General features: G+C 44.8%; 1 protein-coding gene across 3 annotated transcripts in view; it reads right to left on the bottom strand.

Moving 5' to 3' along the window:
• Positions 1 to 26,596, bottom strand: part of MAP2K5 (mitogen-activated protein kinase kinase 5) — a 255,429-nt gene that overhangs the window by 139,200 nt on the left and 89,633 nt on the right. For all 3 annotated transcript variants that reach the window (XR_007628145.1, XM_050309546.1, XM_050309548.1), the window contains 2 exons: positions 16,446 to 16,507; positions 13,979 to 14,024 (listed from right to left, as the gene is read on the bottom strand). Coding sequence is in view for 2 of the 3 variants with exons in the window: in XM_050309546.1 (XP_050165503.1) it covers positions 13,979 to 14,024; positions 16,446 to 16,507 (108 nt within the window). In the remaining variant the exon portion in view is untranslated. The remainder of the gene's footprint in view (positions 1 to 13,978; positions 14,025 to 16,445; positions 16,508 to 26,596) is intronic.

Genomic DNA, 26,596 nt, shown 5'->3' with positions numbered 1-26,596 from the left:
GGTGTTCAGTGACATTGCCCTTTTTTTCCTGACAGTGCACCCACACCTAACCCTCAACACCATCTCCTTGTATTTTTTTCCCCTGGGCCAGTGAGAGATTGACTGGGGAGAGCAGAAAATTAGAAGTAACAAGAAAATACCTCATCCTTATGCAAGGAACGTTGGGAAAGAAGCAGCACTGCACTGGTGCCATCCTTCTAACCTTTTCTTTTAGGGGAACCCTCCCAGCCTGAGCAGTTCCATTTATTCCAAAGCAGCACAGACAAATCCTGCATCTCCTTCCAAAAATTTGAACCCAGCCTGACAAAAACCACAACAGAAAGATCCCAACTGTTGCAGCCAGCCTATCAAGACAACGGCGGTGCCCTCAGACAGCATTTCAAATACAGTTTATTAGCCTGTGATATGAAAAGGGTATTTTTATTGCATGATATAATGCAATGGGACCTTGGGCGCTCTGCAGAAGGACCTTGCACTCAGAAGTGTAATGAACCCATAGTCCAAAAAACATTATACTGTACATTAACCTATCATTAATGGCACATTAGGGCTGGGGGCATTGCACGCTCGCTGGTCAGGGCTCCATCAGGACAGTGTGGAGCAAACCACAGTCTTCACAGGCTTAAAACAAATAGAGAAAATAAATATTACTGCTGGCTACAGGCTGCTCTAAGGGAAGCTCACTGGCTGCTTAACATGCAATTCTGATGCCGTTTTTTAAAGTGGGGGGGGCTGAGGAAAACGCAGTAGTTTATTTGGTGATGTTAGAGGTGGCTGCTTTGCTGCACGGAGTGTCTCGGTGGTGCAGCAGATGCAGCAACACTTGAGCTTTTCCTGCATAAACATGGGACCTATCTGGAAAAAAATGAAGACTGGAAACCTGCTCCCACTCCCTAATCCCCAGTGACACCGGTAAGGCCTCCCTGGCAGCAGGAGCTGAGACTTGGGAAGAGCATCCTCTGACCCAGCCCTGCACGGCCCCGTTGGACACGTGGGAGCCGAGTTTGCCACCTGGGCACTGCCCCTCAGAACCCCAGCCCTGTCAGCACTGACAACACAACCAAACCAGGACATCCCTCATGCTCCTGGATCAGCTGGGATGTTCCTGCTTTCCCCCACTGCAGGTGCTCTGTTCAAAGGAAAGCCACAGTATAAACATTACATCAGCAAAGCCTGGCTGGCAGCTCACCTCTAGCTGGCAGGAGGAGCCCTACAATCCCAAAAAATTCCCCCTTGGCTGTCCAACAGCATACCCAGTGACCATCCCAATCAGTTCTCCCAATTCCCTGAGGTGTCCAAGCTATTTATAGCTCTTATAATTACTGAGGGCACATACTCGAGGGGAAGTTCTTGTCCGTTCACACGTTTAGTGGGGAAGACAAGTCAAACCTCCAACAGGACAAACACCATGCTCAGCTCTGCAGCTGAACCAGCTTCCCAGGACACCTGGGAAGTGCTGAGTAACCCAAACAACCCTGAACTGACCCCGTGGTCCACTCCAGTGACCTCAGCACGTGTAGGATCTTATCCCTCTACCCCAGCCTCCAGAAGAGGAGGAGGATTTCACATCTAGAGCTCCTGCCTCCAAGGACAAGCCACACTAAATGCTGCTCTAATTATCTGAGCTCGCTCTCCACGCGGCCGACTTCGGCTCCCACAGCCAGGAATAGCAGCGAGGAATCCTCAGGCCAATACTCCCAAAACATTGTTAATTCACAGGCACAGGAGGTGTCAGAGCATCCTCAGGGGATGCTCCAGGCAGCTCCTCAGGCTCGAGTGGGGCAGAAAATCTGAGGGCTGAACACCCGTTAATCCACGGAGGCACAGAACATACCTGGGGGGAAAGGAAGGACACTGCTCAGTGTGATCTGGTTGCTCCAGGACACTGCTCAGTGTGATCTGGCTGCTCCAGGACACTGCTCAGTGTGATCTGGCTGCTCCAGCTCTTGCTTTTCTTCTGCAATTTTAGGATGGCTTTTTTTTTTTACCCTGCAAAGAGAAGTGTGAGCACCTGAAGTGCTCGAAACAGCAGGGCCTGGGAGGCTCAGTGTGTCTAGAAAGCGTCTCCCCAGTGTCCCAAGGCTGCAGCAAGGTCAGCTGAAGCCTCCTTGTCTCTTCCTTGTGGCACCTGCAGTGATGGCATTGCAGGTTTAACCCTAAAAGAGCTGCTTTTCTGGGTACTTGCAGGGCTGTGTTTGATCTGGGACTGAGTGTTTACTGGCCCAGTTCTGTCTCCTGGTTCCTGTCCTCAGAACAGCGACTATTGAGGGCAAGGACTGCCTCTCACTGTGCGTGGTGAGGATTCAGCATCCCCAGGGCCTGTTCTCAGCCTGCTGCTGGACTGAAATCCCCCACAGTAGGGGCCAGAAGCATGGAATCACAGAAGCATGGAACGGCCTGGGTTGGGAGGGACCTTAAAGTTCATCCCATCCCACTCCCTGCCATGGGCAGGGACACCTTCCACCAGCCCAGGGTTGCTCCAACCCTGTCCAACCTGGCCTTGGACACTTCCAGGGATCCAGGGGCAGCCACAGCTTCTCTGGGCAACCTGTGCCAGGGCCTGCCCACCCTCCCAGAGAGGAATTCCTTCCCAATATCTGATCTAAACTTACCCTGTGTCAGTCTGAAGCCGTTCCCCCTTATCCTGTCACTCCAGGTCCTTGCAAATAGTCTCCCTCCATCTTTCTTGCAGGCTCCTTTCAGGCGCTGGAAGGCCACAATCAGGTCACCCTGAAGCTTTTCCAGAGGTGCTCTGACAGGTCTGTGGGAGCTGCAGAAGCTGTGGGTGGCACAGGAGGGCTGAGGGCACAGGGACCCCCAGGGGCACAAGAAAAAGCACCCAGAATTTAATGCTTTCACAGAATTTCCCCCCCTCACAAGGACATCACCTGCAGCTCCTGCCAGCCTGGGGAGCAGAGAGGACTGATGTGCCTAGAGAAGGGTGAAGGTGGCACAGAGGGCTGGAAAGTTGCACCACAGAATCTTGGAATGGTTTGGGTTGGAAGGAGGTTTAAAGCTCATCCAGTTCCACACCTTCCACCAGCCCAAGCCTGTCCAACCTGGCCATCTCCAGGTGGTGTTTTCTGGAGATGATGCAGGAACGAGAACACATCCATAAGGAAAATTAAGCATCACCAGTCTCCTTGGAGTTCCTGCTCTCTCCTCACTCCTCACAGCCAAGAGCAGAGCCCGGCCTGCTAAACAGCTGCACGTGGAATGTCGGGACGTGGGGAGTTTTGTTTGTTGGCCTCCCTAACATACACTGTAATTAAAATGTTGATTACTAAACAGTTTAAATATATGACAGACAATGCAGTTAAAGCCTACAGTTAGGTCAATATGTGATTTAGATTTGCCATTTAAAAACTCTCATTTAAATTTTGCATACATTAATCACTACCATACTTCAATGTTCTGATATCCACCTGACTACACTATTAAAATAAAACTTGCTGCCCCAGGGAAATCCTACTTATTCTTAATTGTTTCGAGGCTTTGATGGGCTTTTAATCTAAGATTAATTTATGCAATTTTAAATAACTCTTCTTATGATTAATAAGCTTGAAAATTAAAAGGAGTCTAAAGCAATTATAATGAGCATTTGGTCATAACCTCATTAGGAGAAGGAGTGAAGGATACAGCTCTGGAATTCTTACAAGACTACAATTTAAGGTTACTTTCAGAGGAGTCAAACATAGTTCTTGAAATCGCAAAGGCAGATTAGCCTAGGTCAGCCTTAGAACTATGGCTACCTAGATTAGCACAGTAATGATTTTATCTCTCTGATGACATGCAAGACAGTGAAAAGATGATACAAACCATATCAAACAAAGATAAATGGATAACACAACTAAGCACTGAAGCCTTGGAGCTATATTTCTTTCCTTTTTTTTTTTTTAAGGATTCTTTTTGTAGGGTTTTTTTTCCTTATTATTTATCTATTTGTAGATTAACTTTTACCAAAGCACTTTTCCTGTTTACACGATGAAGTCAATTGCAAGGGATTTTCAGCTGGTTTAGTTTTGTTGAGGCACCAAAACTCTCCTGCAACTCACAGAATTTGCCTTCAAATAGCAAGAGTCCCCAGGCCTAATGGATGGACCAAGAGGAAGAACAGCTTAACTTAAACCTCAACACCTTAAACTGAAGAGCAACTGTCCCCCCGAACTCACGTTTTTAAACAGCAATACAAATCCTTCTATTATGATTCAAGTGCTTTTTTCCAACCTTCTTCTGAAGTTTTGGATGGCTGGTGGCCCCAAAAGCAGACCTAAGAGATCCCTGGTGTGTCCAGCTGGCAACTCACCATCAAAGGGTCAAGAAGGAATTTTCCAGCTCAGATCAGCAGGAATCAGAGCAGCTCCACTCCCCAGCACGGACCTGACGTCAACCCCCTCTTACTGCAGGACCTCCCGATGCATCCATGGATGGGGCTGCTATTTGTTCCCTTCCCATGCCATGTACCAGTCTTGAATTTCCTACAGACTTCTGGGTTTGGCTGTGGCACAGAGGAGCCTATTTGCCCATCTGCAGATCGTTCTTTCCACAGCAGTTTTGCTTTTGATATTTGCTGTTAAATCGATAACTGTCCCTGGCACTCCTCGTGGTGCTCAGCTAAGGAGAACCAGCCAGCTCCCAGCAAAGGTACTTTGTTCTGTTATGACTCTTAAAAAAAACCAAAGCAACCGAAATATAATTGGAGTTTTACTCCTGCAAGTGCCGCTGAGGTTAAGAAAGAGCTGGAGAAGAGGAATGGGGAGAGTGGCCCAAGGCTGATGGAGTATGTCAACATTAGCAAGCTGTCGACAGCAGGAGCAGATCTGCTGAGGGAAATGGTTGGTGCAACGTTTCAGGGATGGAAGAGGTTTCACTTTGGAGCAGCCCCGGTCTGGTGTGCGGACCCAGTGCCCATCAGTAGCTGGAGCTCATTAGGTGTGTGCCTGGAGCACATCTTCTGCTGTGGGTTCATTTGAAATCAATTCAATTCATGAGCTTCAAGACTTGCCTGTGATGAGAATGAAAGAGCAGGGGCTCTGAGAGAGCAGGGGATTCACACCAGAAAGGCACACTGACCTGAACTCTAATGCTGATGGAGAGGCACCTGCAGAAGTGTCCTCAGCTCACGAGAGCACAGGAATAGTCTCATCCACGGCAGAGCTCATCAGGAATTAAAAGCTGATACAGCAAAAATAAAAAGCTGCTACAGTATTTCCTTCAAATAGGGACTAAATGTTCCCCTGGACTGGGCAAGAAAACAGTTGTTTTCTCCAAGTTTTGAGACACTGGTTTCTCCTGACAGGAAAAAATAATTACAAAGCAAATTACTAAACTGAAGTAAACTGAAACAATCTCCTAAATGATTTTCACCCAAAGCTTGGAGTAGAAAACGCTGTGTGTGTGTACACACACAGTCACACATACACAACAACAATTAACAAAACCAAAAAAACCCCAGAAAATTACGTGGCTGGAAGCAAAAAAGGGAGAATGAAACAGCCCATACTTCGCTAGTGGTTTTGTGATGAAGTTTCTGCAAATGAACACGTTGTTCTTAAAAGTACCCGTATGATCATCCTGCATTCTGTGGCACAAGCGAAAACAACATCCCTGTGTCTGCCAGGCTTTGTGAAGGGACTAAATAAAGCATTAAATGATCAAGATGAACGTGCTGCCAAGTCCCCTCGTCTGAGGAGTGAAGGAAGCTCAGGTATGACCCCACATCGGAATGAACGCACTGAAAACACACACAGAAGGCAAAATATATCACCACTAGTTGGCTTGGGGAAAAAAACCAAAAAACTCCTCTGAATCTCCACCAAGGTCACTGAACAAACGGCAGAGGCCACGAACACCATTCCCATTCTCGGAGCTGTATTTTAACCCCACCGGGCGCCTTTCCCCGGTGCCAACCCGGCTCTCCCCAGCCCCGCTTTACACCAGCAGAGTGTTTGTCCCAGCCTTTCCCATTAAATCCGAGCAGGCAGATGCACATTTATGGGACAATGAACTTTTCCACGGCTGCTGCTCGCTGTGTTTTGGAATTACAGGCTGGATAAAGCGGCGCATTCCCGAGCTGCCGCAGCCGCCCCGGGTGGGAGCGCCAGCAGCCGGCTCCGGAGGGGAGGCCGCGGCTTCAAACAACCCAAAAAAAAATAGAGGAGGGGAGGGGGGGAATCATGTTTAATTTAAAAATTAGAAACTGGAGCAGGCTGTGAGCACAGAGGTTGATTGAAACAAAATTTAAATTCCTGTCAAGCCCATTTAAACACAGGGGCCCTTCATAGGCAATTAGCTGCTCCCTGTGAAGGCTGAGCGAGCCCGGGCCTGGTCACCGTGAGGCGCCGAGAAAAATTAACTAAAATCAGGCGCTATGAAATATTTAGCCTCCCAGTTTATCACGGGGGTTTGGAAGTGTAAACAAGACAAAAATCGATTCCTCGGTGCCCTCCAATCAATCCCCCAAAATGGCGAGGGCATCTGTTTCTGCTCAATTTTGTTTACTCTGGCAGATTTGCCTTAATTGCGGTTGTTTATCTCCCGTTGTCCCCGGGGCCCTAATCTCCCGATTACTAATACTTAACACTCATTTCACATCTAAAGCTACTTCTAATCCTCAACAGGTTTCCGGGGCTCTTAAAATTATTGAGAGGAGGGAGATGCTCGAGCTCTTTGTGAGAGGCGCGTTTTCCGACCCGCGACCAGCTGGGCCCAATCGTCACCAGGGATGGCGGCAACAAAGGTGCTAAAAGGCTCTTTCACAGGCACCGCTGCTCCGGAGGGAATTCCAGGGAGAAAAGGGAGCTTTGATGGGAAGAAAAAAAACAAAACAAAACAAAACAAACCAAAACCAACAACAAAACCCACCCCACCCCCCAACGAGGGGGCTCCAACAGTCCAGCCAAATAAAGTTACTGTCATAATCAAACGCTGTCAATCACAATGAAAATCCAATTAAAAAAATCCTTCAGCGCAGCCCTCTTCAGGAGGAAAATGTCCCCTGTTTGTGTGCGGGGTTTTCTTTTTGTCGGGCGCACAAATTAGAAAGTAGCATTAATTGATTTTTTACTACTTTAGGCCCTGATCCTCCAGCTGAATTTTCTGCGGGTGGAAGAATCAAGCGGCACAAATCTGATTAAGGGATTTGAGGCATAATGCACACAGGTCACTAAGAAGCCATATCTCTATCTCCGGCTTTATACTCTGCTTATTCATAGGCAATTATTACTCTTATTTAATACTGCAGGAGTGTCCTGAGGTGCTAATCGGACTAGAGACCCACGAGTAGCTGGGACTGCACAGGCACCAGCCTTTTTCATCTATGCAGAGGGTCTGAATACATTGAAAATACCGATTTCATTACACAAATCCTACCTAGATTTCAACAGTTGCCTCTCGGAGCAAATTCCTTGACGAATTTGGAATGAATGGAAAGGACAACATGCTGGGAATTAAAGATATGGCTCTTACTTTGGAACTGTTAACAGATTTATTTATGTATATATTTTAAAATAAATACGTAAGGAAGACAGCTGACAAAAAAAAAACATCAACAAGGCAAATGCACAACTTCTCAACATACAGTAATTGAAAGATTTGCAATTCCGCTACCAAAATGAGTGAGATGTAAATATTTGTCCCTGTGCCTGGAGAACTGGGGAACAACCAGAAGTGCCAAATGAAACATTTGCTCAAATTAAACTGCAAAGCCCAGGAGACTCAAGTAACCAAAAATATTAACTGTATCACTCTAAGCTGTTGCCAATTTGTTTTTGTCCAATTTCCTCAGATTTTCAACACTTCTTCAAGCCAACCCAAGTTACTCCTTTTCACATTTCACTGGGAAGTGCCAGAATACTGTGCAGCTTTAGGGCATGTTAGAAAGAGAAAGTCACATGTTCATGTCTGCTGTAAAAATTTGGTGATCCCACGAGCAAGGGGTGTGCAGAAGGCAGGGAATGGAGACACCACCACTCCCACTTAACCTCGTCACCATCTCAGTCCTCTGTAATTGCTGGATTTAGTGACACTGATAGGATGTATCTCTCCATTTCAAGAGCTGATTTCTCAAGTGACAAAAAAACCTCATATCCCTAAGGACAGAGATGGCTTTTTTCCCCTCTTTTTTTGGAAAGATAAAGGGGAAAGATCCCTGCCACACCTTTCCCAATTTCAGCTCAGTGGGGAACAGCTGGAGCAATGCTGCCACCTGAAAGAATTCATACATTTTCCTCTTAATCTCCCTTGAGCAATGAAAATAATGAACACACAGTGACAGGAGCATCCTGAGCCCTGGTGTGAAATCCTTGCATCAATGAAGTCAATATAAATTTTGACATTGCTTTCCAAGAATCCAGGATTTGATCCAGAACTCCTTGTTCACTGTATGTCTGAATTGATAGACCGAAGGCACAGTTTAATATTTATCATATATATTTAATGGTTGAACTCTATGATCTCAAAAGCCTTTTCCAACCTAAATGATCCTATATTTACAACAGCTAAAACTTGGCTCTGTACTTTTTGCCTTGGGAACTCAGGAGAGAGCCCTTTCCTTCACATCTGGCACGTGTTTGGTGTCTGTCAGAATTTCTCCTTGTCACAGAGTGAATAACTGGGATCGTTGTGACAGAGGAGAGCCTAAATGTCTGCAAACAGAGCCATCCATCACAGGTCCAAACATGGACAAGCTTGTGCTGGACAAATCATCACTGATAGATCCTGCACCGGCTCAGGAAATAAAAAAAAGGAGCCCAAAGAGGGAAAATTCTCGGCTCACTGTGATCCAACAACGATGCATAAACACCTGGACAGGTGCAGACAGCACACGTTTATCTGTCGAGCTGATTTCACCTGATTTATGGGGTGTGTTTGGGTAAAGCAAAGTGCAACAGCCCTTTGGTCTATCCCAAAAGTCACCAAACCCCACCAGAAACCCCAACCTGTGCAGCCATCTCAGCTCCTCGGTGATGCCACTGCCACTACACCTTTTACTCCAGTATTTTATTTGCTTTATTCTGAAGGTTTATATGAAAATCTAGGCAGGATTATGCTGATCCTCCATTTGTTTGTTTAAACCACAAAAGTAGTTCCTGAGAGCTAAAACCAAGGGTTTAACACAAGAAACTGCAAACATTTTTAGCCCTACCTGGTGAGAAGTGCTACTGTCCAGACCCTCTAGAACACAACTAATTAAAATATAGCAACTTAAAATACTTTAATTTCCTGCACTTGTTTGAGATGGAGGAACAGGGAGCCAAACCCATTTTTGAGGATCTGTAAGATCTTGACATGTATCTTAACACATTTAAATACACAAAGCATTTATGTTAAAAAACTCCCATTACAGCTAATAAGATCAGGGTACCTGGTCTAAAGCTATTCCTTGGAATGGAGAGAGGGATTGCTGGATGCACAGGAATGGGAAACATCAAAATTGCATTAGGCATTAAAATAATAATACTTAAAAAAGAATGTTTTCCAGCAGGTTTTGACACAGATGATGTAAAATTATCACACAAACTTCTAAATTAACACAACACCAATGTAAAAAGCACAAGTAATTTCAATTTGAAAAAGGAGAAAAGCTCATAGTTGTGTTTAAAATTTGGAGACTTGAACAAAAATTCTTAGATCCGTGCAGAAGTAACCAAGAGCAGGAGGTGACTGCACCCTTGGCCTACAGCTTTGCCTTTCTCAGCCCAATCTTTCCTCGAGAAATCCAAGCAGCATCCTAAAGACTGTACTTTTCTGCCTCCACGGCACAGCAGAATGGAAGAAGAGTCACATCCCCGACTTTTGGTATCTCCAAGAGAATTCCTTGTTGAAATAGCCAGATGTAGCACGATCAAATTCGATGCTGCACTGACAAAAATAAACCCACCTCACCGAGAGACTTCCCCAATTCTGAAAATCATGTACAATCTGCAAAGGAAAGGGCCAAGCTTGCAGCTAAAGAAGAGATTTTAAACAATTACCAGAGCAGGGCAGGGATATCATAAAGGCAATTTCTGCGCTAGCTTGTTTTCTGCGACTCTCTTTGCCTCTGAACAGCTAGAACAGATAATAACTATTAGTAAATCAAACTCCTGCAATATCCAGCTGTGCCTCCCACATTTACATACAGATAGAATGGGTATATGTTTTTAATATGTATGTGATCCGTACTTTTACCACAGCTGAAGTGCACGCTACAAAGGAGGAGGAGAATGGGAATGGAATCAGCATGAGATAATAAAGTGGCCTAGATAAAGTATTAGCCAGCGATTGATCTCAAACAGGGGATGTTGCTTCTCTCTGACCTGATTACTTACTATGCATAGATTCCATTAAATAGAGCTTAGAATGGAAAGCTTCGGGAAAACACCGTAAATACAGTGACATCCCAGCTCCTGAGCCAGCCCAGCCCCTGGATGCCACCCTGGAGTTTAAACCTCACCAGGCAGCCACATCACCACTGCTAAAACACACACATTCTGGGCCTGGGATGCCAGAAAACTCCATGTTTTACACCAAGAAATGGAAGTTCACGGTGAAAAAAATGTCTTTATACAGAAGAATTGCTGAGATTTTTGTGTTGGAAGAGGAGAGAAGAGAGAGGAACAGGTTGAGATGTTGTGCAACCTTCCCTGTGCTAATACAGGAATATATTCAATTTAATTGACTCTATGCCCTTCTCTTAAGAGGGAACAGACTGGACATAAAGAGCAGCACGTTAGAATAACTTTAGAGTAGGTTTAGAACAACCACTGGTAAACTCTAAAGATTGCTCCTTTCCCTGGATGGACTCGGTGAAATTTTTTTCTCACTCCTGTGGAACAAGTCTGTTAATTTGAAATACTTTGAAACAATGAGTTGATTGTGTATATACAGAGAAAACAACGTGACACCTTGTTTTGGGGATGAGTCCATGGAGGGAAAGGCCAGTGAGTGAACAAACAAATAGTAAAATAAACCAACACAGGAACCCAACCTGGGCCAGCTCTTATGGAAAGCTGGTGTTCATCCTGCACATGGATTCCTTTCTGAAGGAATTTCCCACAGCCTCGGCTTTGGCCCTATTTTCTGACAAAATTGTGACTTTTATAAGAAAAGGACTTCTATGCCAGAGAGGGGAAATCCAACCCTGTGGTTCTGCTGGGGTTGCCACTCTGGCACTCCAGGTATTGTCAGGCAGCTCTTCAAAATGCATTTAACAATTCCCTGATTATCAGGAGAGCAGGAAAAGATTGATGTTCTGCTCCCTTCACTTTGCTTTCAGTCTTTAATTATACTAAATTGGTTACAAAATAGTGACTTGCAGGATGGTTGGAGCCCGTAGGGGAGGAAGGTTTGGTTGGAGCTGATGATGATTACATGTTACACCTTTTATCCTTGCTGCTACATTGCTTTTAAATAAATAAAAAAACCAAACAAACCCAAAACTCAATGAACAAGGGGGAATCCTGCCCTAATTTAAGTCAGTGATCAGCTGACCTTGAAGATCCAGGATTTCACTGACAGTATCTGCATCACTCTGCCCACTCCAAACATCCTCCAGTATTTACACCACTCTGTCCACTGCTTCTTATCCACCAGAATCACATGGAGGTTTCAGGGATGGATGACAAGGAAACAGAAGGATGTTGTGGTGAGAAATTCTAGAATTCAGAGGATATTTTGTGTTCAAGGAATGACTGGATGTGGCATTCACTGCTCTGGTCCGGGTGACAAGGGGGTGACAGGTCAATCTTGGGAGGTCTTTTCCAAACTAAATGATTTTGTGATGTTGAACAGCTTTTCTTCTGGCCCTGTTTCTTAATTATCTGGCCCTGATTATTCATCAATACATAAATTAATAAATTTAAAAAATAAATTGATGTATATAAATTAATTTATGTACACATATATACAGATAGGCTGTGTTTATCTGTGCATTAAAGACACATCCTGCTAATGTACATATGCATAAGAGTTTTATAAATAAAAAAAGACTGGGAAAGGGCAGGAACGTAAATGGTTTGACTGGTGAGCAACTCCTGAGCTAACAGTGAGCGTGGGATGGAAAGCACTGGGTGCTGGGAGCCCATGAGGCTGGAGAAGGGAATTTAGGGCAGTGATGAGGGTCCTGCAGGCAAGGACTGGGTCACTGCTTCATTTCACCAGCACTTTCCCTCATATTTTACTACTGGTTGTTACAAGTTCCTTTATCACTGAATAGCAAGCAGCACAGGGAAATGCATTAAACAAAAGATTTTGTTTAAAAAGTAGAACCCCTTTTTTTTTTTAAAAATTATTTTTTTCCCTCTTCTAGAGCTGCTGGAATTTCAAAATTATTTTACAAAACACCTCCTTAAAAAGGGGACCAGCACACTCCAGGGCATGTAGTGGTAAAGATAAATCTGTGCACTTCCCTGGTACTGCAGGCACTCACCCTCTGGCCTCAGTTTTATGGCTCTACACCCTGGAGTGGTGTTATTGCTTCCAAACATACATATATACTTCTGGGGGTGTGTGGATCTGCAGATGTTTTATTTATAAGTGGCAGGCCGATTGCATCACCCGAACGTGCATTTAGGAACAGATCGAGGTTTTATGAAAGCCCATTCCATTGTTTTAATGGCTGAGCCACCCAGCCATGGCAGAACAGCGCACGAGGTAAATGTGCCTACACCTCCAGAACCTGCTCCAAGTTTTCTCAGATGTGACTAACTGCAAGAATCTCCCAACCAGCAAAAGTTAATAAAAAAAAAAAAAAAGACAAAACCAGGCAGGGTGAGGCCTTGGTAGGAGCCAGCACCCCGAAGTGGAGGGGCCCTGAGAAAGTGGAAGCCTCATTTTCCAGAGGTCTCTGAGCAGGTACCTGAGTGCAAACGTGGATCTGGTGAAGTCAATACCCTTAAAATTACATTCACAGTTAAATACTTTCCTAACCAGGATGTCAGCTGAGACCAGGATTGTGAGATACCTGCCCCAGGGCATCTTCAGAGATTAGCCTTTAACTAGAGAAGAGCTGCAATACAAACACTTGTTTATTCTACTTGCAGCTCCCAGCGTGGAAGCACCAAATGAGAGGATGCACCAGTGTCTTCATCTTGCTAAAATCCATTAGAACTATTCCTGCAAAGTATTCCTAAGCTAAAATTATTCCCAGATACTTCATCCCCAGAAAAAATGATGGTTTTCCATAAGGCTCCAAGGCACGGGAAGCAGCATACGAAGGAAAGTAATGACATTTAAAAATCAAAGGCATTTGATGTGAGTCAGAGGGGATTATGACTCTTAGCTACAATATAAATTGCTGTAAATATTTGTAGTAATTGCTTGATATGGTGTTTTTCTAGCTGCTTAAGAACAGTCAAAACAGCCCTAAATGCACAGCCACAAGGGACCAGGTTGAGAGCAGGTAGCCTGTTATTGCCTCCCTGAAAAAATGACAATTGCCAGAAAAAAAGAGCTCAGATTCCAACACTGAGAACCCTCCCATGGACAGAGCACAGCCAAATATTAACTCAATCTCCTGCAGCCAATACAATTCCATTTCACATGAGTCTAAGGGAAAACAGCAGCTCCTGCATTTAATTAAAATGCACTATTTTGACCATAGCCTCTGTTTTCAATCTTCACATTTTGAAAGGTTAAGATGGCAAGTGCTGACAAAGAGTGACCTACATTAAGCTCTAATCCCTGGACATACAAACTGAAAATAAAAAAAACCGGTATTGAGCATCAAAATGGTTTTGACTGAAACTTGATACTGGCTGTGAAAGTTCTCTGTGAGCTCCCCAAATCACAAGTGAACAGCAAAACACCCAACAGCTTCAGTGGAATCATAATTCCACCTTTGGTTTGAGTGCTCTCTGTAAACATGGAACTGCTGCACCAGCCAGGAAGGGTTTAGATTTAAATCTGTACATACTGAAAAACGCAGGAAAAAATGGATACACTTCTATACAAATGAATAAAAAGCAGTCACACAGATAGATATTGAGTTTTCACTTACCATTAAATCTTCAGGTGCTGGTCTTTCCTTTGGCTGCTTCTTCATGCTGTGTCATAAAACACAATAAAGACAAAATAAAAGCAACTGCTCATTTTTTCTACAGGTTTAAATATTGAGTTATTTTTTGTATCTCTTTTATCACAGAGTGAAATTCAATGTATTCTTTTAACGTTCTCAGGTGCTGATGGAAGACCGGCCAAAACGTATATATGGATTTTTCCCTCCCTCCCAGCCTTCCCCTGTGGGATGCAAGATGTTTGTAACCATGGAAAGTGTATAAATACAGGGATCACTGCAATCCAGACAGCTCAGAAGGCACGGGGAGAGCTGATTTCCCATTTTTCTGGGGATTATGACACAAAGAATTATCCAAACAGGTGGGAGATCCAACTCCACCGCTGAACAGCTTCAGGAGCACACGCAATACCCTGGGGTTTCCACCTTCATTTTTCCCCATTTATTTCCATTACCCTGCAGGGTGATAGTTCATTACCCAGCATTAACCTGTTTATAAGATCATGTTTCTCATCCAAACAGTCCTAGTTTTCCATGCAACAGGTGCAATTAGCTCCTGAAGGCTGTGCTGAGCTGCATGAGGGAACACAATAACGTGGCACAGAGGTGACCATCAGGAGCTGCCTACTGACTAATTGGATTCAATCCAAGCAGCCAGGGTTTATGGCATAACTGGCATAAAGTCTGGGATGCTGCTCACTCCTGACATCTCTCATGGTTATTTAGGAACTGATTGCTTAAATAATATATACTCCCATATTACTTGCTTTTTATAAGCAGTAATTCCTCCCACTGCAAAGCACAGCTAATATAACATTATATATAAAACACTGGATGATTTGTGCTGTAAATTGGAGATATTAAGGACACAATTTACCTTCTGAATCACTACAAGCCCCTCAAATAATCAAGTACCACAAGCTGTCTGAGGTAGCAGTTTAATCTGACAGTCCAAAGTAGCTGCATCCCCAGGGAAAACAAGGCTATTAACCACCATCAGTTATGCTTCAGGTTGACATCTGTGGAAATTTTAACACAGGTTATCCCTCCCTCTGCCTCTTTTTTTTTTTTTAAACCAGTCTGTCATCAGTTTTTTGGGGGAGGATCAGAACGTGGAGCTCCACACACAGCGGTTGTGCTGCAGAACCCTCCCAACTGCCCCGGCCTTTGTAAGCTGAAACTACTGAAAACTGAGGCCTCTGTTACACAAACTTTAATTATTTAGTTCCTTTAATTAACCGATCATCAGACTGCTTTTTGTGCCTGGATTTGTTACAGGCCTGAGAGGTGCCTTCTCCTGTATTATCCGGTCAAAATTCAGTGTTAATGGGTCACTCTCGCTGCAGTGGCCCTGACACGTGACAGAAAACCCAAAATGTGCAGAGCCCAACCCACAGCTCTGTGGGGGGGCTTGGAGGGGGACACAGCCCTGGAGCAGGACACATCCAACAGGACACATCCAACAGGACACAGCCCTGGAGCAGGACACAGCCCTGGAGCAGGACACATCCAACAGGACATCCAACAGGACACAGCCCTGGAGCAGGACACATTCCTGGAGCAGGACACAACCCTGGAGCAGGATTCCCTCTCCCACACACCAGGATGGCTCCATCTCATTCAGCACAGCTGAGCATCCAGCCCTGGGTGTGCATGGTCACAGAAAAGATCCTTCTCCCTCAAACACATCCTCTTTTTACCAAAATTCAAGCTTACTGCTGTACATAAATGCCTGCCCTCTATTTGTTTTCTTCTCAGGGCAGTGTGACAGCTCAAAAGGGATTTTTCCCTTCACTTTGCTTCTTTTGGATGTCTTACCCTCAGGATTTGTATCCTCTAGTCACTCAAGAACCGTATTCTTTATTCTACAACCTCCTCCTCTCCCCAATTCTCCTTTAATTTAAAAGGTTCTCAATGAACTATTCAGTTTTAAGGACAGAAAATATACCCAGTGGTGTGTTTTAAACCACGACTCTCAGTAAAAATTACTTACTGAGAAGCCAATGAATTCATCAAGGCCTCTTGCCTTCTTAAATATCGAGGCAATTTTACAAGGAACATTTTTAAAAGCACTGACTGATGGCATTATAAATGAGGTTTTTGCTGAGTCTTTCCCCCACCCCCCGATGAATTCTTGGGAGCCTCAGCACCCACATTCAGGGCAGGGTTTATTAAAACAGGGGATAAAAAAAAAAACAACAAAAAACGAAACAAAACCAAAACAAAAAATAAAAATAACCCCCTTGTAAGTACTTTTACGACCCTTTGTGTAAATAACGTTTACATAATTTAAACAGTTTGCTCAGCTTTGCTGCCCCATCTGCCCAAGGCCCCCAAGTCCCTGTTCTCTGGGAGAGGAGGCAAGGAAAGCCATAAGGTCTCGGGGAGCTGCGGAGTTAATGACATGTATCATTTACATCCAGGGCATGGCATGTTTGCAAACCGAGCTCACCATTGAGTGATGAAGTGTACAAATGGCTCCGAGAACTCCCCGGCTGGAAGGACCGGCGATTCCTGGGATTGCAGCGGAACAAGGAGGCAAAAAAAGAGAATTTATTTATTTTTTTTTTTTTAGGAGAGCGATAAAACGGCGACAACAAACCAAAGAAAAAAACAAAACCAAACAAAAACCAGCAAACAACAAAACACACAGAAAAAAACCCGCCCCGAGGAATAATAACCACAAAGCCCCCGTTTCACACCGAGAATTTGAGAGAGAAAGGTACAAATCCTTCGGAGAACGTGTTATAAAACACTGAATTTCAACTAATGAGTATTACACAATGGGTAAAAACATGTGGAAAGACACTGAGGGGAGGTGAAAAAAGGACAATGATAGCCACAGGGTAAAAAGGAAGGTAGGGAAAGTGTAAATGAGAAATTAATGATTATTTAAGTAACACACAAATGGTCTTGTAATTAACAAAGAGCTGTGAAATTATTCTTGTGTTGACCTTTGTTTCTTTCCCTACATTCGCTATTTATTTACACTCATGTTTATTTACACTTATTCATTTTAGAGCCTGTCCTCATATGCTGTCTGGGCAGGATTTAAAAGGCAGAAGAATTTTTAGAAGCAAAAAATTTACCAGGCTAGTGGTAGAAAACAACCACCCAGTATTTAGGAAAGAAAAAAAAAAAATTAAGAGCATAAGAGGGCGAAAAAAACCAAAAGAAAAAAAGCTTCCAAACAGGGAACAAACAACAGCACCATTTGCAAAGAAGGGCTTTACGAATTTAGGAGTTTTTCCAAGAATGACAGAGAGCTCCACTGTGTTTATAGTGTAACAGCTCAGGATGTAATGAAATTACACTGCAGAGTACTTTAACAGTGTCATCTCATTAGACCTACAGTTGGAACAAGAGAGCCACATAAAACACGCAGCTGCAAATGACTCCATTCTCATCTATTCTCATTTGCTATTAAAAATACCTTTCGGCGTCTTTTTCCCTCCCTGACATCCCTCCACAAAGTACCCTGCAAAGTATGATACATGCACCTATTTAAATTAACAAAGGAATGACTTATTTTAATCTCACTGTGCTTTGGAGTGCTTTGGCCATTTGGATGAGCAATATATCATTACATACAACCTTCCAGCGCTGCAGGCAAGAAACTCGGAGCGTGCAGCATTTGGTGGGAGCCAAACAATTTCTCTAGCACACAACTGTGTCAAATGCATGCATGTATTCATTATGGGGAAGGCGAGGAAATAGCTTTGATGTAGTGGAAAAAAGAAGATGATAAAAGCACCTCTGCAATGTGTGTGCCATTATCAATGGTGGCAGGATAGACACGACTGCAGAGCCTCCTATGTGATTAGTAAATATACATATAATTGCTGTGGCCAATTATCAGAAAAATGAGATCGGTAATTACAAGACAGAAAATTAACTAGAACTCTTATTAAGGCTTTGTTTCCAATTCGAACAATTGGAAACTGCTGGAAAATACGATTCAATCAAAAGTAACTGAGGAGGAAAAGGAGAAGCCAAAATTGCTGTACAATTTTCAAAGACTTCTATTAAATACAAGGAGCTGTTTGATAGAACATGCCCAAATTCTCTTTGAACTCAGACCGGGTGAGGGAGAGGTTATTGTTTCCAAACTTAGAAATGACAGCAATAGAGGAGGGTTTGTGCTGCTGGAGAGTGGAAGGGAACACAAGGAAATCAGCAGTGCAATTAAACTTTCTCCACTTCAAAGAACGAAATTATCCAGATTAATACAGAAATTGCCAGCCTTGCTCATGTGGGGCCCGGCAGGCTTTGCCTCTCCCCACCACCCTTTTCTCCTGCCCAGCTCAGCCCTCCTGGGCTCCCACCTGAAGCCACTGGGATGGACCCAAGGCAGGAGAGGTGGGAAATACTCTGGGCACCTATCACAGTCTGTGGGAGCCCATTCCCCAGGGAGCTGGCTCTGCCCAGCCATCTATCCCTGCTGGTTATTTTAAGTAAAATGCAAGTCAGGGGCTCGTTCCAAGCCAAACATCCTGTGAAGGGGCTGCCAGCTCGGCTCGAGCCGTGGTGGGCACCGGGATGGGCAGCTGGAACTTCACACTCATTTGGGAGGTGATAATTTCTGCATTCACAGGAGATGAAGGCCCCATAATCGAGTGAAACCTCATTATGAGAGGGGAGGAGAAGCTGCTGAGCTGCTCTGAAGCCACCAGCATCCTGCTCCGGTTATCCAAACCCTATGGGCTCACGCAGGCATGAGGAGAAGCAGCTCCAACATCAGCACAAAACCCTGGACCACACAGCTCCTGTCCTGCAGCACAGACAGAGACAAGGGGCTCCTGCCTAACACCTGGGTGAAAGTAAATGTTCAATCCCGTTTTCCTCCTTTATTTGGGGCACATTTTTCTGTTCAGTGCAGGTATTTCCACCCCATGCTGGGCTACTGCAGCCCTGTTGGCCACGGCCGTGCCTCGGCTGGTTTGCTCTCGGGAGCTCAGGAGGAGATTGTGCATGGAAGGGTGGACATGAACACATGCTGGATCTCAGTATGGAAGCAAAATGCTTTAATCCCAAGGATTTCAGACTGGGCACACTCAATTTTATTGGATATTTGTCTGAAAAGCTGAAAGCCTTTTGGGAGGTTTAAGAAGGTCAAGGCTGAATCTCGGGGACACCTCCCACTAGACCAGGTTGCCCAAGTATCACGATCTGCAAATACATCCTGCACTGTATCCTGAGGTTCCCCAGATGTTGTCTGACACTCAAAGAGATGGGAATATAAGGAAACAAAGCAAAGCTACATCTCTCTACCAAGCAATACAAGTCACATTTGATGTAACCACAGGGAATGTCCAGCTGCACCCTCGTGACCTGCCCTGTTTTCACCACCTGCCCCCTGAAATCACACTATAGAGGGAAAGAAAGTAAAACCCCAAGATTTTAAGGAAGAGAAGAATAGATGTACTCAATTTTAACTGAGAAATGGTTCTTCCATTCTCATTAACTGCTGTATCTTCTGACCAGTATCATGAAGACCTCGATACTGGGGACGATGCTAAAATGGTAGTAAAGATGCAAAGAGGTGCAAGGGAGCAATGTAACATAATTCCCAAGCTTCCCTAAGGATCCAGGCAATATTTCCATAACTGGGATCTGCTGCAGCAGAAGACAAGATCAGCCTCTGCTTTCTCCAAACCAGCCCAACTGTGCACACAGAGCCAGACCGGGGAAGGGCAGGAGGAAAAAAAAGTTTGAGTGATGCCTTTGCCTTGTGAATAATGAACAGTTCAAGGAGGTCAACCCATTACAACTGAAACCGTTTAATTATTAATTATGCACAATCTATGAGCAAAAGGACAAGTTCAGAATGTTTAATGTGTGGTAACTCCAACTGGACCCTCTCCTGGCATTTTGTTATTAGCACTTGTCAGCAAGGTGCTCAGGCAGAAAGGAAAATGCACAGCGGCAGAAAATCTGAGCCAGCAGGAGGAGGGAGGGCTTTAAACTTCAAACACTGCCCCTAATATTTAATTTATAGAGTGCCCAGGCTCTGGGATAAACCTTATTGACTTCCACGGAGTCAGGGGAAGCCACATTATCTAAATGAAGACCTGAGAATGAGAATACTGAGCGATCCCTCCCAAATCCCTCTCTTTTGAAGGCAGCAATAACATTAGGATCTGTAGCTTCGTTTTTTTTTTCCTGAACAAAGGAAGAGTGAATCACCTAAGAGTGTGTCCAGAAGCCAAACTAATCCTTTGGAACCTTTGCAATAAGAGCCTGAATTACAGATCCAAGCACTACCCTCACCTACTCCTCAAAGCTACTGTTTGAAATGTCTCCTGCTCTGTTTGCTCTGCCCAAGAGGCAGAGATGCTGCTGAAGCTCCAGAGATAAATAATGTCCAGCAAACACACAAATAAACATGGATAAGGCACCTTCCCCCTTTTTTCTGTCCAGTTTGAAGGTTTACATGGATTAACTCAACAAGCAGATTCAACAGAGCTGCTTATTTTTTGGAAAACATTCCCATGTCCATGAAATTTGGGGGGTCTGCCAATTTACACCCGAAGATCCCAGGCCTCACACACCTTCAGGGGTCTTACCCCCAACACGTCATTTCTTGAGAGTGAAATATTTTCTCAAAACAACTGGAAGGCTGAGATCTCTCACATTCTCCTTTCAGAAGGACGATGCCCAGAACCTCCCTATTAACAGGAAAATCAGCAAATTCAGCTTTCTCCCTAAAACCTTCAGGGTGGGCACGGCAAAGCCCCCAGCTAAAAACCCACGTCCCTCCTCCCTCCTCCTTCAAGGCCAGAATTTATCCTGCTAAACCTCCCAGCTGGACAGAAAAGAGGGGGAAGGTGCCTGATCCATCTTTGTGGGTTTGTTGGACACGATTTTGTTTCCAGCATCTCTGCCACTGCTCAGGGAGAGCAAACACAGGGGATGACGGACGAGCGTCACCAACACAATCCTGGAAGAACTCTGAGGGCACCCAAGCTGAGAATTCCCAGTGGGTCAGGGTGCAAACAGGTTTTATTCCCCGTCCTGTGCCGGCTCCCTGTCTGTGAAGGGTTAAATTTCCCCACTCCCCACAGCTCCTGCTGTTCTGCAGCGCTGGTGCAGAAGGAGCTGCCATGGTCCTGTGGCTCCAGGGCCACAGGAGGGAAGTTACCAGAACCCAGCAAACCAAACTCCAGCTCCTCTCTCCTCTGGGCCTCCCCAGCACTCCCTGCCTTTGGAATTATCATCTCCTCTGGGCACATACTCCTATTCTGCAGCTCCTCCATTGATGCTGAAATGGCACTATTTAATAAATAATGTCTGTGCCTCACAGAGCATTTCTGGCTTAGCACTTCAGCCCACAAAATCTCCGGGATTAAAGAATTTTTATGCACTCCAGCTTCTCTTCTACTCAAGCTTTCACAAAATATATTCCCTTTTCTATAGGAGCTCTATTTTACCTTGTGGCCAAACAGTGATTTTTTTCACTTTAGATAAACAGGTTTTAGATGCACCAGAAATGCTGCCAGGTGCCATTACAGGTAATAAATGTGGTTACAACGAGACCAGCACATGACAATACTGGACATGTTCAGGTTTGATCCTACAAGGACATCTTTCTTCCACCACATTCTTAACAAAAGATTTTACCTATCTATAATATTTATCTATCTATCTATCTATCTAAACAAACAAACAAATAAATAAATAAAATCTATTTCTGACTTCAGATTTACTCCTACTAGGACAACTTTCCTGACTTTATATATATATATATATATAAACCCCACTTCTGACTTCAGATTTACTCCTACAAGAACAACTTTCTTCCACAGCATTCCTAAAAAAAGATTTTATTTGTCCATCTGTCTGTCTGTCTATCTATCTATCTATCTATCATTTACTTCTGACTTTAGATTTACTCCTACTAGGACAACATTCCAGGATTTTACATATAAATAAAATCCACTTCTAACTTCAGATTTATTCACACGAGGACGACTCTTCTGGATTTTTTATATAGATATAAAATCCATTTCTGACTAAGAACAACTTTCTTCCACAGCATTCCTAGAATATATATATATAAAAAACAACAACAAAAAAATCCATTTCTGACTTTCCAGCCAATCTACTTCAAAGCCTTTGCACAAAGCTAATGGCAGGTGATTTCCAACAAATAACAAGTTGGCAGAAGCCGGCGCTGGCTGGAGGTGGCTCAGAGGGCCCTGACTTGAAAGCCTTTCTGGGTCTGTCCCCGTCCTGCTCCCACCCCCAGCAGGAAGGTGAGGGATGATTACACCTCAGCACCAGGTCACTTCTTGCTCTTTTCTTAGTAGCAGGTGCCAAACGTGACAAATGATACGAGGGGGCATTTTGGTGTGAAGTTTTGTCCGCCGGGATCCGAGCGGCAGCAGCAACACTCATTTATTTCCAGATCTCCAGCTGGATGGGAACCAAGGTCGAAAGGCCAGCGTTTTATCCACCAAAACACTCAGCCTACCTTTAACACCCCAAATCACGTGAGGACCAGCAATTCTCTCAGCTCCCAAAGTTCCTGGAAATATCAGCGACCTCCGCTGGTTGGGAACACGCGCGGAGCGGACACTCCCGGTTAAACAAGCCAGGGGGTTCTTGGGGCTGTTTGGTTGTTACTCCTGCAGATTTTGCTACTGGGGGCTATTTTTGAGAGGCCAGAAGAGGGGAGGGAAGAAGTGGAGGAGTGTAATTAAGATCAGGAGCAATCCAGGGTGCAGGACGAGGCATTTTCTCCCCCTCGCCTGCTGCTGGGGCTCTCCGAAGGGCCCGGCAATAAGCTGGGAAAACAGGTTAATCCTTTAACTGGAACTGTAATTGCTTTTTCTCTAAAACAAACGCAGGAATTTCTGCCTCCCCTTGCCGGTCTCTGGTCGATCATAAGGCAGCAGAGCACGGCAGTGTTTGGGTAGACACACATCTCAAACACATCTCAAGCAGCCGAGGCACCGCAGCGTGAAACGCGGCCTCTACCTGCGCACACCGAGGGGACCCCGGCAAAAACCGAAGCCATTTGTTGTTCCCTTCCTTCCTCTCTACCCTCCCGATGCATTTTTATTGCTTTTTCATAAAACACCGCTGCAAATAATCAAGCATGACCATTGACATCCACAAGATTGAGTTTTAGGAACCATTAAATGAGCTTGCCCTCTTGGGAAGGTTCTTGCTCAGGTTGGTCTAAAGGTAATTATTCAGCAATTCCTACCTGTGGTTTTACCTTGTTCCTATATAAGTCCCTGAATCTCATACACTAGTAAGGTCACAGTTTCTGTCTCCATAAAACTATACCCTAAACCAACTTACACAGGACAAATTATGATGGATTTGGAACACACACACACACACACACACAGAGATATGTGTGTATATCCTATGGAAATCTTCCAAACTCCACAAATTTTCAGGCTTAAATCAACATTTAAATCAGCACCTTCAAAATTCCTAAAGCAAAAAAAAAAAAAAATCACATCTTGCTTCGTTCTGAGCCTTTGGAGTTTTTTACTTCATTTATAGCAAGAGCAAAATGTAGCACTGATGCAGAAGGTTAAGGAATTCAGGACTCCAGAGGAAACACTCATCGTGTTATTTGATCAAGCTGAACATCCTGTGAATTTTTAAGGCTGTGCCATAGCAATAAATGGAGGGATATATTTAACCATGTAAAAAAAACCCAACAGAAACAACTCTACAAAATACATGTATCAAGTTAATTCTTTCCAGAGGAAAACTGGAAAATATATTGCCACTGAAATGCTTCACAGCTCACCCTTAACACCCCACCAGCCTTAACTGAAGCTGCTGAACGTTTCTAGAGTAAGGACTTAAAAAGAGACAAAAAGAAAAAAAAAAAAGAGGTCTTTGATTTGTGGAGTTTGGAAAGTCCTTGAGCTAGATTAAACTGCAGTCTTGTGAGACCGAGTATCTCTGTGGGGGCACTTAACAGAAATGCTCAAGAAACTCATGGAAAGCTTCTCTCTACTTACTCATGAAGCTATCAGGGTAAGGATTTGTGAGGACAACTAATTAATTTTTCTTCTCAATTTCTGCCTGACTTGTTAGAACAGGCAGGTTTTGCAATGCTGCCTCCTATTTGCAAGAAAAGGGATTTGCTCTTGGAAGTCTTTCCTCCCCGAGCTCCTAATGCAATTGGAATAATTCAATCATGGAATCATGGAACATCCTGAGTTGGAAGGGACCCATCAGGATCAGAGTCCCACTCCTGGCCCTGCACAGGACACCCCAACAATCCCACCCTGCCCCTGAGAACACTGTCCAAACACTCCAATAACTAAAACTGACAGACAAAAATCAAGTTCTTTTTTCCCTTAATTCAGTACAATTAAAAGCAAACAAACCAAAAGCAACAACGAAATCACCTCTGCAGTGAGACAAACCATGGTAGCTCTGAAACCAAAATGAATGACAAAGACCTTTAAGATCAGCAACTCCAGCTGCCAACTCACCACCTAACCTTGTTCCCAAGTGCCCATCCACAGGTTTTTGAACACCTTCAGGGGTGGGGACTCCCCCCTGCCCTGGCAGCCCCTTCCAATGTCTAATTACCTTTCCTGGGAAAAAATTCCTCCTAATGTCCAACCTGAGCCTCTCCTGGCACAGCTGGAGGCCGTTCCCTCTCCTCCTGTCCCTGTTCCCTGGGAGCAGAGCCCAACCCTCCCCGGCTCCCCCCTCCTGTCAGGGATTGCAGAGCCAGAAGGTCCCCCCTGAGCCTCCTTTTCTCCAGGCTGAGCCCCCCCCAGCTCCCTCAGCTGCTCCTGGGACTCTGTGCTTTGTATTTCCAAACGATCATCTGGAACAGATTCCGAGACAAAAACTTTTCACCATTTCCCGAAACTGCCCCTCGTGCTTGGGAAGCACAATCCTGCTTCATGGCAAATTCTCTGGCTGCATGACCATGACACACAGGACAACATCTAGGACATCTCCCAAGCCAGGCAGCAGCTCCTGCTTCCAGCCTGACTCCAATCTCCTCCACGTAGGAGCGTTCTGGAAAGGCTGCACGCGCGGCAAGCGACGCGCGTCCTTCCCAACGGGAATCATCTGCGCTGCTCAGCGCTTCCCAGGCAGCATTTCCTGGAGTTGGAGGCAAACTCAGCTGAGTGCTGGAATATTAAATGGCTCTCAGCTCCCAAATAACAGCAGCCTGCCTTTATTGCTGGCTGTGGCAGGATGAACTCCATTACCGACGAGTGTATCCTCATCTTTGGACCAGGAGCGGGAATCTTGTCATGGTGGGAGATGCTGCTCCAATTAGGACTTGCTTAAATGAGCGTGTCTTATTTGTAGCTGGATCAGATCTCACTATAAGTCACCACATGTTAAAAAATAAAGGTTCTGGCAGGCGTGTTCCCTATTCACACAAAGCTCCAACACTAATTCTGCCATTAAAAAATAATCCCAGAACCGATGTCATTAACAGCCCGATAACACCATTTAACACCACCAAACATCAGGCACGGTTTGCTGTGATTTGAGAAGAACCCCTGTGCCTGAGGGTTTTTTTGTTCAATTCTCCTGCTCCTCAAATCACCTATTTGTCCTGCAGAATTTCTGGAAGTAAATCTGGGTCCTAGAAAATGGACAAACAGACTTTTTTTTAAGCTGCCAAAGTGACCCGCCGTGTCTCCTGTATTTCACTGAGAGTTTCAAACCAGCTCCAAAAATCTCACTATGCAGAACATCTAAAAACTCCCACAGACAGTTTTCATTGCATATTGTGCCATCTTACAAGTCAAAGACCCGTAAGGAATAGAGAAACAACCTCTTAACTAGTTCAGTCATTGACAAATCACAGAATCCAGGATGGTTTGGGTCGGAAGGGACCTTAAAGCTCACCCAGTTCATCATTTTAAACCATTTCTAGGTCCTCCTGTGTCAGGCTCTGGAGTTTTTAGCTGGGTCCAGGGGGAAGGACTGGGGTAAGACCCAAGTTCAAGAAATGCTCTCTTCCACAGAGCTGGTTCATCACTTTAGGAGCCAAAAATTCAAATCATTCTCCCTCACAGGAGAACTACTAATATATACCACAAACAAACAAAATAAATGTTAAAGGACTTGAAAAAAAACCCACCCAGTTTTCAACTTTGCAACAATTCCTCCAAATCACCACCGTGGCACGAAGCCACACGGAGACTGGAGGTTCTTGAGGCAGCTTGATCCACCCTGGCAGATCTGCTCCTCCCTTATCCCGTGACACTGGGGCTCACCCACGAGCCCTGCCACGATGGCAGCACTGCTGTGCCCCATCTGTTTGGAAAAGGCCACCTACAGATCATCCCCTGCTGCTCTGATCATCACCAGGGCAGGTGGGGAATTCTGCACCAGCGTCTGGGGCTTCCTGGAGCGAAGCAGGAGAGGGGCCCTGCTCCTCCTGTGAGTTTTAGGACCTCCTCAGAGCCAAGGGCAATATTTGACCCAAAATAATCAGTCTTACAACACTGAGCATTTCTAATCCTTAACACCCCTGGTGGCAACAAGAGCTCAGCAGTATCAAGAGCACAGAGACTTCCCCCCTCAGCAGGTCCTCGTGTAGAAGAGTTTTAGCCCCATAAGCAGGTCCTCCTGCCAGTCCCCTTCTTA

This window comes from Myiozetetes cayanensis, unplaced genomic scaffold (assembly GCF_022539395.1).
Source record: "Myiozetetes cayanensis isolate MyiCay16 unplaced genomic scaffold, myiCay2020 scf14, whole genome shotgun sequence".
NCBI lineage: Eukaryota > Metazoa > Chordata > Aves > Passeriformes > Tyrannidae > Myiozetetes > Myiozetetes cayanensis.
The sequence above is the reverse complement of the archived record's forward strand: the minus strand, read 5'-3'. Positions and strand labels throughout refer to the sequence as shown.